The 12,240-nt window shown below is 36.1% G+C and overlaps 1 protein-coding gene across 2 annotated transcripts; it reads right to left on the reverse strand.

Annotated features, from left to right (window-relative positions):
- Nucleotides 1-131: 131 nt before the first annotated feature.
- Nucleotides 132-12,240, reverse strand: wfdc1 (WAP four-disulfide core domain 1). 2 transcript variants are annotated; one of them, XM_027162010.2, is made up of 7 exons: nucleotides 11,698-12,240; nucleotides 3,645-3,840; nucleotides 3,309-3,392; nucleotides 3,045-3,185; nucleotides 1,753-1,803; nucleotides 1,587-1,649; nucleotides 132-1,167 (listed from the first exon to the last, which is right to left on the reverse strand). In XM_027162010.2, exons 1-6 carry the CDS (start codon nucleotides 11,812-11,814, stop codon nucleotides 1,594-1,596), a joined length of 645 nt encoding a protein of 214 aa, XP_027017811.1. In that variant the 5' UTR covers nucleotides 11,815-12,240; the 3' UTR covers nucleotides 132-1,167; nucleotides 1,587-1,593. The 2 variants fall into 2 exon arrangements, with proteins under 2 accessions (XP_027017811.1, XP_027017812.1); XM_027162011.2 differs by having other exon boundaries at nucleotides 11,704-12,238.

Genomic DNA, 12,240 nt, shown 5'->3' on the forward strand with positions numbered 1-12,240 from the left:
AACTGTTTTGTTTTGCTTCTCTGCTTTTCTCTTTTCTCCTTGTCATAAAGGCTGAAAAAATGGCAGTTAATCCAGATGATTCAATATAACCTTGACATTACGGCAGATGAATAATGACGGGTGCTGTAGACTGCAGAAAAATTTTTTTATTCACACAGGATTGGCAAAAGTACTGAAAATTTCTGTAGCACCTTCTGTATTCATGATGTTTTATTGCTGCTATTACTGCAGTTTTAACATTGTACAAAACCAAAATTCTATCTAAAAATCCATATGAAGGTATTGTACATACGTAATTATGGTCACATGTACAGCATGTCAGGTGACATAATGTAGTAAATATTGCTTATAACTTACTACTGCATTATAACACAGGGTCTGTTATAGCATCTGAATGGTGGCTGAATGGACAATAAGTACAACATGCTGTACTTAAATAAATAAATGTAATGATTGATATTTATGTGGTGTTAACCCAATAAAAATGGCTGGAAAAGAATTTAGAGGATTTTTTTTTTAGCTTTATAATGTATTGTGCTTTACAAGCATTACATGTGTTTGTGTAATGCGTCATTAATACAGCATTAATAACTAAAATTTTTCTAATCAACTGATTTTTTTTCATTTTCATTTACTGCTGAGACTAAGTGAGAACAGGATGACTATCTGTTTCCTAAGTATCTATACAGTATCCTCAGCTGCAAAATACTTCTCCTAGAGGATCCCAAAACATTCCTAATTTAAATGACAGTAAATCATTTGGAGGAAAATAATAATAATAATAATAATAATAATTTGGAGGAATCTATGACAATTTTTTGAATGATAATGTCTGAGGTATTTGAGCACACACGTTTCTTTGGATTCCCGAGCCTGGGAAAGTGTATAATGGTAGATGTAGCTTTGATACTTTCTCAGCTTTATCATACTTTAAATATTCCAAACAATCGGAAGAACAAATTCTATTGTTTACTAAGCAGTATGTGTATATACAAGAAAGTTGTGACGATCAGTCTGGCAAGTTATACCACTGTGTGGTGTTTGGAGGAGGTAGGAAATGATGACTTTTCTATGTTACAGCACCTCAAATATAAAGCACCAAATAAAGTTAAGGATATCCAGTTTCTGTAGAAGTGTTGACTTGTTTTGTTGTGTACAGTAAGTCACCTATCAGAAAAGAAGAGAATATTCATGTAAAACATTGTATAGTGTGTAGATAATTATAATATGATGCAGCAAAATGGTAATGCATACAGGTCTGCATTAGTCTCAATTAACAGATTATAATCCATGGATGATATAAAATGCAATATTGCTATCTCAACAAATCAAGAATTTCTCATAGTGTTGAACAAGTCCAAATGCCTTCTATCTTAAATTACAACCTTTGATTGAACTGCCAACGTTCCGATAAAATATGGGAGATACAGCAGCCGTATATATGCATATTAAAAAAACCTCAAGATCCAGATCCATTTATTTTAACACACAATGATGAGCTAATAAAATGCTCCTCACAGCTGTATGTTTCCTCACGCAGCCAAGTACATTTTCAATGTCATTTTCCAACAATGAAAAACCCTCACCTGCTTTTCAGCCTAAGTGCTTGTGATATTTCTCATAACCCACTGCAATATTGCCATTGCTTCCTGTTAGGAAGAAACAGCAAAGATTAAAAAACAAATTGTAAGTCTTAGAGGTTTCTTCCCTATGACTAATTTGCTGTAGATGTGAATTGGCAGTAATACTAACCTAGGGAATCCTTTTGCTCTTTGAAGTACTTCTGCCTTAGGCTACGACCATCTAGAGGGAGAACAGTTAGTATAGCTAAGGTAGAAGAGGTTTTGCACGATATTATATTACAGCATTATAGCTATATTTTATATCTCTCTAAGTAGTTACAAGTGTACATACAACTACTGTATTTACTTGTGGCCTCCATAATACCTCCATAAATACATATACAGTATATACATCTTCTGTAAACACTTTATCCTGGTCAGGTCATGCTTAGTGAAGATGAATGAATAAAGTAATATGTACATGCATTGTCCAATTTACAAGAAACACCTGTACACCTGCTATGCACATTACAGTGCATGATACACTTGTTCACATTAATTTAGTGTCATCACTAGACCTAACTGCAGGGATTTGGAGAAAACCAGAGAACCCTGAGAAAACCCACACAAACACTGAATGAACATGTGAAATATTAGGCATACAGTATCCTGAGCTCAGGATGGAACCTGGGAAATTATATAGTCTTCTTTATATAGTTCAGAAACCCAGACCCAGAGTTTTTTTTTTTTTTTTTGCTCATATATCTTTGTTAGATTTATGATTCCTTATTGCTGTACTAAATTGATCAATAAATGTATTTTGTGTTATTTTATTAATGGTTTAGTTTTTTGTCTATGATTTGACATCATTATCAGAAATATGGAAATTGTTTAATTTCAGGCCAAGCTGAATTTTTCAGCAAAATCAAGCAGATGTAAATTCTGGCACTTTAAAATCTGCTTAATCCCAAAAGTGAAAAGGGAGACAATTGCATTTAAAGATTCCTTTCTGTCTGGAGGAGCATTGTGATCATTTTGACACTGCTATTTGATTACAGACTGAATTGATTAGGCTACAATTTCACTGTGGCAGTCAGCCCAGCAACTTGATCACACTATGACAGCACACTTGAAAGGTTTTAGACACCTTTAGATTGACTGCATTTAAGACTGAATTTGTTAAACAGGCCTCTTACCCATCACTTACTTGATATTTGCAGGGAGTTGAATAAAATAATTAAATAAATTAAACAAAACAGCATATCCAAATCATTTTGGTGAAAAACTATAAATGTATAGCTTCTTACAGTAGAGACCTTAAAGTATGCATTAGATATAAAAATCCCAATTTTCACCAAAACCTCAGTTATTTCAGCTATTTACAGAACTCATCTACATTGATATCTGACCGGTTTTCCCCGACCACCACACAAATAAGATAATTGAGGAACAGGATATGAGATAACTGAGCTGAATTCAGACCCGAGTTTCCTTTCTGTTTGATACACTGGCCTCGGTTGGGGATGCCTGCGGTGGGGTTTCCTGGGTTAATGATGTGGCATTCATATCCGGTAGGACAGTGTAAGGGCTCATCCCCATCCTCTGTGGTGCTGCACGCCTCAGCTACAAACACCAAAATAAAGATAACAGCATGTTGGTATATAAATATACATAATAAAAGCTGTTATATGATCAGGTCTGTGTTGTATTAGAGGTTTACATTATATGATGATGATTACCACTCACCCTGGAGAACCTCCTCTGGCCCGTCTAAGAGCCAGCCATTTCCACCAAGCCATCTTGGCTTTGGCTGCACCAACCAGTCCAGCACTGATCAATGCACAGAAACAGAATGTGAGAAAACTGTTGGAAAACTTTTGTTAAAAAAGGAACCTCTAACCGCATTTAACTCTAGTTCTACACAGTTTAATGTAATCATTTCCAGAGAGTCCTCAAATACACCAACAATAATTAGATGTTACTGCTCGCCTTTGCTACTTCCTGGACTCCTGGACTGACCACCATTTTTGTGCTTCAGGTTGATGACTGTATGTATGTCTGCATGTGAGTGTTTATTCCTACCAGGTGGAGGCTGAACTGATTCCAGACAGGCGTAGATGCAGCCATTGTAACAGCAGCGTTTGTGACTTTCACACACTGAGTCCGAGCGACAGCTTGGAACCTCACACGCCCTCTCAGGAAGCATCTGAGGTGGAGGTGGGCACCGATCACTCTTCTGGTGTTGAGTGGACTGGGAGTTGTTTGGGTACTCATAGTCCTGCAGGGAAAGTCAGAACAATCCTTATTAATCTTACGTTATTACAAATAAAGGTAATAAGCTGTATAGTTTGATTAGGAAGGGATCTTTTGCAAATTTAATGTAATATGTAATGTGTGGTCCTTAATATTCAATTATGTAATTTAAATTATTATCACAACTACAATATATTCACATTTAAACGTCAAAGATAAGGTACAAAACAAGTACCCTTCATAGTACCACATCAGTGACAATGAAAAGTATTGTGTTTATTTCTGAGGGTCTACAGGATCCTTTTCTAAAACCTTTGACATGCCACGCAATCTAAAAACTTGTGTTCTTCATCTACACACTTAATGATTGACTTGTTTTTAAGTTTGTAGTTAAACCTGGCATCATTATGTCCTATAGATGGCGCAGTTTGTACTTTTTTTTTATAACTTTGGCTTCGGCACCTTACCTTTAACATTTCTCACAGTGTTCTCAAATGTCTCAGATTAATAATCATTTAGATATTATGCTAACCACATTCTCAACAATGTGTAAGTATTCAAATAAATAGTGATTTCTGCACAGATGGATCATGTTAAGAGGCCAATTTCTCTGTTTCACTTGGGCGTAGGCTATGCTGTAGCTCTGCCAGGGATTTGTATTCATGTGAATCAAGATCTGTAAAGCAACCTTGTATGAACTGCTCTTAGTTCCCTGATCTTGGCATTCTTTCTATGCTTTCTATAGAAAGGTGAACCAGGGACCCCCATGAGGTTAAAGTTCAGTACAAGAGATTTACTGTTATTACTGTTTGCCTACCTATAGTATAATAGAGACACTGTTCTTCATAAAAAAGGAAAAATCTATAGGGATTTGCAATAGAATTTCCGTTCTCTTTGTGCAGGAGTTGAAGGATGTGGGCTAATTCCACAAAGGCTTGACTTCAAAAATGGGCTAGAGCCAGGTTTCCAATAAGAAGTACTGTTTGGGACAGAATTGTCTCTGTCTCATAACCTCGCCTCACTATTGTCCTTTCTTTATACCTGACTATAATCCAGGACTGCTTAATCATCTTGACAGTTAACCTCTGAATGTAGGAAAAAGGATAAATTGTAATCTAGTCTGTATTCTGCAGGTTAAATCTGCTCTGAATGTAGATACAGAAGTGTTTCTGTCTCAGAGTGCCAGTGTACTTTGATGCAGGGTTGCCAGGTCTGTGTGACATATGCATATCCCTTGCAGTTTAAAACTTGTCAAAATTCCCCAATTGTTATTAAATCCAGTAAAAGTGTCCTAACTCATATACGCCAAAGTCATGACGACATTTGCACAATTATTTACATATTAGCTTCTATTTATCATGAAAAATACTGATAGTATTAATCTAATGTATGCAAAAACTAACCCACATTAGAATAGGACTAGCTTTCTGATGTGATATTGAAGCAGGGTAAGGCAAGGCTGCCTTGTGTGTTTATTTCTTTGGCACCGAAACAACCGTTAAAATGACAGCAAATGTTGGAATGGATATTCAATCAGTTAAGTGTTTATATCATATAGACAAACATTTGCAGTATAAAAGGGACAGATCAGCACTTTTTCAGTTGATATACTGCATTAGTAGGCAGCTGAGGTTTACAAGTTATTGTAGTATATTTAATTTGCATTCAGGACAGAAATATAAAGAATCCAATAAGGGGTCTAATCATGCTGTATTTTGCTTATTCTCTATGGCAATTTTTGGTGGAGATCTTGTTTTATAGCAAATAATTGGAATAAAATTGGAATAAAAATCAGGCTTCACTTGATAATCTTCATCCTCCTGGGCCGGTAGGTGTTGCATACTAGTGATGACTAAACTGTTAGCTGGGAACTAGACTAAACTAAATTCAAGAGAATACTTTAGAGGGTCTGTGTGTTAGAAATGTGCACCGCAGTGATGTTTTGTCCATAGCAAAAGCTGAGAAGAAGAAAAAAGAAAAAAAAAAGATTATTTTACTTCTCCAAACCCCAATGTTGGATAATTTCATTTACTGTAGTTTTTGATATGAAGTTGGGCTGAACTGTTATGTCATTGTGGGACTCCTACAAAGTTAGATTGCAACTCATGGCCATTACAATCCCAATTCAGTGTTCAATTCAGAATCATTCTGTTCCAATTATTAGTATTTTGAAATGAGTTAAGTGTGGATCCATGGACACTTTTTCATCTAATGTCACCCACAAATCCTAAAACGAGTTTTAGAAAGGTGTAAATCTGTGAATGTGTGAATAAATAAATAAAACTTCTGAAGTATAAATTACGTAAAATATAACGAATAAGAACAGCTGAAATGCAGTGAGGACTTTGTTTTCAATGACAGTGTGTATAACTCTGCAATAATGCTATCTTCTTTCATGAGACATGTTAATATGTCCCAGTTTTTCTTCACAAAAAGAGTACATACTTTTACTGCAGAGTATAAGCAGGCAAGACTCTCTCCTGTCCATGTTCACCTGATTACTGATCACAAACTGCTGGACTCAATTACACCGTATCCAGGCTCACAGTAGCTACAGTATATAAGGTCACTCAGTTCACGCTTTCATTGTAAAGTCTAGGCTCTGTGTTGAAATACCAGTCTATACCAAGCTGGCGGTTATTGATTGACTTTCTTTTGATCTCGTTTCTGGTGTTCTCACCTTGCTTTTCCTTGCCCTAATACATGTTGTTTGTTCATTCCCTGACCCTTGCCTTGACTTTGACATTGCTTCTGGATTACCTCTTTGTTTTGTTTGCTAGTTCTAATAAAGCTCTTTATATCTGCACCTGTGTCTTTATCTGCTGCCATGACAAGGACATTTTTCTCTGGACATCCCTGGTTAGTGATATTAGCTCTTTGGGAAATTCATCTGGTGTATTACCACAAGTTCATGTAAAACTAATTTTGTCACTAATAATGTCACCCTATCCTTCCCGAATCTGTGGACACAAGGTGCAGCTGACTAGTTATATGTTTTTACTGTTTGTGACACACATTAAATGTCTTGTCTTATTAATAAGTCAAAAATAAAAAACTGCATCCTTTTGCTCTCTTATCTTCTCTTACGTTTCTTTACACTTCTTCTCTTCATTTTCATACTGAAGCCAGAACAAAATGGGTCTAGAACTTTACATAATTTGATGACTTGGTTCATGTTTTTTATGCATCGTTCTTCCAACCAGATGTTTCTCATCTGCTGGTCACTTATAAAGCTTTTTTTTTTAAATGCCAGTTTTTTTTAACCCAGTGATCCTTCTGTCTAATCAGGCATAGCATACTTTAGTTACAACTGGGATAAACACTGTGGCCCAGACAGTCTGACTTCATTCATAGCTCTTACAATTAAATAGATTATCTTTCAGTATCTTGTAGTATCTCCTTCCTGTTTGTAGTTAATGGTCCTGGGATCTCCATAAGGCTATGTGTTATTATGCAAGCTGGGATGATTTTTTTCCTGTTTGTTTCCTTCTCCTCTAATGTAGGGACGTCAGCAGCTCCATGATGAAAGTATTTACTGGCTACATCGTCTCTTACAGTGGGACAACCGCAGGCTAGCTGCAGTCTTGAGAGACTCCTAAACTCCTAAACAGATTTGTGATTTAAATCTGCTGTCCACATTTAGGTCGCTGAGAGTTTTGTTATTTTTGACCAAGTAGAGGTATATGATATGAAGTGATAAAAAATGATAAAAACAAGTTCAAAGTTTTAAATTTAGAATATTTTTTGCAATAAATATATCTAGACAAGATGCTGTGATGGTCAGTGTTTTTTTTATTTTGCTGGAAATAATTGAACAGATTTTTACTTGATTCCTGTCTCAGAGCACTTTAAAGGAACTGAAGCACTTCATTAATGATTCCTGTGAAAGTGTTTATTGATTTGTTTCTACATGTTCACAGCAAAAACACCATTTAACTACCAACCATGATGCCAACAAATACACACTGCTGCTGCACCGGAGATTTTGCTCGGGCATCTCAGCAGTTTTAGTGATTATGACGTATACATTTATGATGTATTAACTAACACTTTTAACTATTAAATTAAGTTTTTTTCCCCTCAAAAAGACATGCTGCCTACCACTGCCTGAATTTCTTTTGTTAATAATTAAACTCTCCACCCTTCCTTAAACCTTATCTTCTCCCACGTTTTACTGCTTCAAATTCTGACCTTCTAAATTTTACATTGAAGTGTGCTTTAAATTTTAGTTTCATACAGTACCTGCACATCTGGGGAAGCAGTGTACACAATGAACTCTTTTTCTTTCCTACATCTGGCTGATTGCTTGCTGCTTGACCTTGACTCAAAACTAGGAGGAGGATCTTACAAGTGATTGGCAGCTCAGAGGAAAGTGCACAGCAACCATTCCTTGACAGTGAAGTTAATTCCTTCTAATTATTTCTTCAAGCTCATATCCTATCCTATCATAAACCCTGGACTGTAGTCATGCTTTGGAATGATTACTGATTTGGCTGTGCATCTAAACCAAATGATAACTACATGATGGTCATGCCATCCTAAAATCCTGTTCCTTTGTAGCCAGGAATCTGTAATGAACTAATTGAGTAACATTAGCAAAATGTTACAGTTCTGAATGATTACCTCTTCAGCTGACTGGGATTACTGTGCAGGCTGCTGAAGAGTGAACACATGACTGTGCTTTGTTAACTCGCTTATGGGTCAAAGGTACTCAAAGTGCAACTAGAATCCATTTGAATACTTTTTATTGTTGAAGCAACATTAATTTTTGGTTGAAGACATGTAGATGATCATTTAGAAGATTTTATATTTAAAGATCAGTCCATCTACAATTTTTAGATTTTCATCCATTCATCCATTCGATCATTTAACTCCATCAACACTGCGCACATGGCAGGATAAAATAGCTAATCATTGAGAGGAAAAGAGAAACAGAAAACCTATGATTTATCTTTACATGAAATAGAGAAGAGAACAACCATGGATTTGTATCAGTTGTCTTTTGTTAATGTCATTTTGTTTATTAGTTATAAGTTTGTTTTTACTCTGAAAAAGTTCCAAAAGCTATATATAATGCTGCTTAACACTGTTATAAAAGCATATTTGATTACCACTTTAGTTGGAGGGCACTGAAATCAGTCATTCAGTTGGCATGCCGGCTTTGTAAATAATTCAAGTTGTACTGAAGTGATGCTTTAGAAACATTTTGACTGCAAATAGAGCACCTGCATTTCAGCTGTTTTTAATTCCTTTATGAAGATATATCAATTACACAGAACAAGTCAAAAATAATAACTTCCGAGATAAAAAAGTTTTAAACAATATTCTTAGCCATTAATGGTATCTTCTGGCTTTACTCTTGTATTGTTTAAAGCAATAAATGTCACAGAAAATCAAGTTTTGAATACATAAATCCTTCAGTATTGCTTTATAAAATATTTATGCAATACTTATGAATATGTTATGAACTCTGTATTATGTAGAAACCTTTAAAAAAAAAAGAGAGAATGTCCAATCAATACAAATGACATGAATGTATGAATTTACAAAAAAGTGTTCAGGCATTTTTAAAAAATCTAATGTACAGACATTTCCTTAGATGATTCTGATTAGTGGGTTCTACCCTCCCCTGGGTAGATAATCTTAATGTTCTACCCCACACACATCCCAGCTAACAATTTTAGTTTTCTGAACAATAAAATTCTAAGATATTTTGTGTCTCAGAATAAATTATTACTGAATATTCTCTGATTATTCTAGTAAATGTTTAGAAATGTTCTTACAACACTGCTGCAACATTTTAATCATACAGTCATTTACATCATTAAGTATTTAGAATGTCATGTTTTTAAAAAATACTACTATTAAAAAACACGTTGAGCAAACTTACAAGGCAGGACTCATTATTTCGGTCAGACTTTTTTAGAAAGTCTGGAATACTTTGAATTAAATGCTATGTCATTTTCTGCTTGCTGAGAAGCTTTCTATAAACACAGCCTACAGATGATGTGGTTACATTGTCAATATTTAGTGCAGCAGAAAACCATCATGGTAAAACCCTAACTGACAGACATTGTATGTGCCTCTGCCCAAAACATCTGCCTTCTTTTTCGTTGCTGTCAAAATCAGTCTGGATCTGCAAAATAAATAGGTGTGTACAGATGCTATGGAGGTCACACATCCCTGTTCATGCCCTGGCATGCATTATAAGCACAACATGTATCTACTTATAATATATTCTTAACCCAAGATAAACAGTAATGCAAGCAGTAAGACTGGTAGTTACAAGTTTTTCTCTCAGTCACTAATTTCTTGTTTGGATCGTACAGAATAATTTCTGAGTATTCCTTCATCCATCTTGTTCTTTTACCTTCCCCCACTCACCTACTGTATATATTTCTGGTGAATGGCTCTCAGACACATGTTGATTTATTACCAAGGCCTGCAAAATGCTATGAGAAAAGCCATTCAGTGTAACGGCTGGTTCTTTCTCTTCTGTTCCTTCAGCCATACTTCTACAGAAGCTCTCTCTACTGAAGCTGAAATAGTGTAGTGAATCTTCCTGACAAGTCCAACATTTCACAAAAACTAACTAAAGTTTAGGAACTCCAGCTTGACCCTTAATCCAGAGGACATGGTGTTTCTGTGTACTTCCTTCAGTCCTGTTTGGTTATTATTCAAGCCTTGCTGACTGCAGCATGTGAAATTTAGTGAACATTCAGTGCTGTTAATGTGCCGTACTTTTGCTTAGGCGTGCAGAATTTTTTGCTGGGTCATGTGTGCACAACTCCCAAAATGCATTAGCTTTCTATGCTGCATATTACTGCATATAATCAGGAGGAAGCTCAGTGCCAGGTGGACCACACAGAGAACAGTGCTGGCTTGACATGCACATCCACAACTATCCACTTTATTTGCAATAAAAATTTCACTGTAGGAAATGTCACCTTCTTAGCTTCTGCTTTATGGGGAACAAGACAGAGAGAACTGCTTATGGCTGGCTGCCCTAATCATGCTCCATAGTCCAACCCTGCTTCATCATTTCATGTGATGTATTTTGCAAAGAAAAAAGAAAAAAGGAAAGATAAAAAGCCAGAAAGGAAAGATTATGTTTTTATAGGGGAAGATTGAATAAATGAACCAGTGCCTCTACTTGTCTTGAATGTACTGGCTTTGTTAAAAGTGTGCATGTCAGGATAATAGAGCTGTGCAGCATCACATACGCTGTCCCTCTTTAGCCTCTATTGTGCTCACGTGAGCTAAAAAGCAGATGTCAAAACAAATTCCCACTTTGAAAGCCTGAGAACACACACACACACACACACACACACACACACACACACACACACACACACACACACACACACACACACACACACACACACACACACACTACTCAGACACATTTACACAATTTATATATTCAGTAAAATTAACTTGGAATTAAGACATTTGATCCTAAGGCTTTTTGTAAACCATTCCATCTTTCCCATTAATTAAACTAAACTTTGCCAGTAGACCCTGTGTAAACTCCAAAAGTATTGGCTCCCATCATAAAAATGAAGGAAACATTACATATAACAATTTAAACAGTTAATTTTCACTCAAATGACTGGAGAAACAGTTTCTATTCTCATAAGAACTTGATTTAAAATAATAATATATTGTATTAAAACATTTGTTGCCTTTGACTAGATTGTAGAGTAAACATTTGAGGTTGCATTCATGTACAATCTGAATATTCCCCAGGAATATTAATAAAAACAGAAAGATTCTTAAAAATTAAATGGTACATATGTTTAATCTTGAAATATTTCACATTCACTTTAGATTCATTTTGACTGTGTCTGTAGATATGCATAAAATGAATAAAATATCTGACCCTGACCTTCTGGCTGAGTCCTCTTCTCCTGAGTCTGCGTTTGCTCTCTGTGCCGGTGACGAGCAGCAGCAGGCAGACGATCAGGGATAGCCGGCTTGGGATCCGTGTGCCTGCCATGGCCTTTCTCCTTCACTCGCTCCTCTCTTTTCTGTCTTTTCGCCTCTTCTTGCTCTCCTTTTGACTCCCACGCTTTAAAGTTTTTGTCTTGCTGTCTCGACTCTTGCCAGTTTTTTTTTGTCCGTGTGTGTTTATACTGTGGTTTCCTTTTGGAGTTTGTGTGTAAGTGAGCGTGTGAGTGAATGCATGTATTTCCTCGTGGTTGCCCCACAGCCTGTAAACCAGTTCTGGCTTGAGGTCTCTGTCCTTGTTGCACTTACACAAACTCGCTCATACTGAAGAGGGCTTTATGTCTGGTAGAACAAAATAGAGGGAAGGTGAGAGGAGACGCAGTATTAGAGGTTGGGGAGGGTTTTGGGGTGTTGTGAGGGGAAGAAAAGTATGAGGAGTATAGAAAAGAGAGGGAAGAATGAGGCAGTTGCCTGT

Source organism: Tachysurus fulvidraco, chromosome 13 (assembly GCF_022655615.1).
Source record: "Tachysurus fulvidraco isolate hzauxx_2018 chromosome 13, HZAU_PFXX_2.0, whole genome shotgun sequence".
Lineage (NCBI taxonomy): Eukaryota > Metazoa > Chordata > Actinopteri > Siluriformes > Bagridae > Tachysurus > Tachysurus fulvidraco.

Excerpts from the sequence above, each read along its gene's own strand:
- wfdc1 (XM_027162010.2), bottom strand. The coding sequence starts at position 11,814 with ATGGCAGGCACACGGATCCCAAGCCGGCTATCCCTGATCGTCTGCCTG. Across the intron at positions 3,841-11,697 it reads GACTCAGCCAGAAGGTCAGG|GACTATGAGTACCCAAACAA; the intron begins GTCAGATATTTT and ends CTTTCCCTGCAG. Across the intron at positions 1,804-3,044 it reads CAAACAGAAAGGAAACTCGG|ATGGTCGTAGCCTAAGGCAG; the intron begins GTCTGAATTCAG and ends TTCTCCCTCTAG.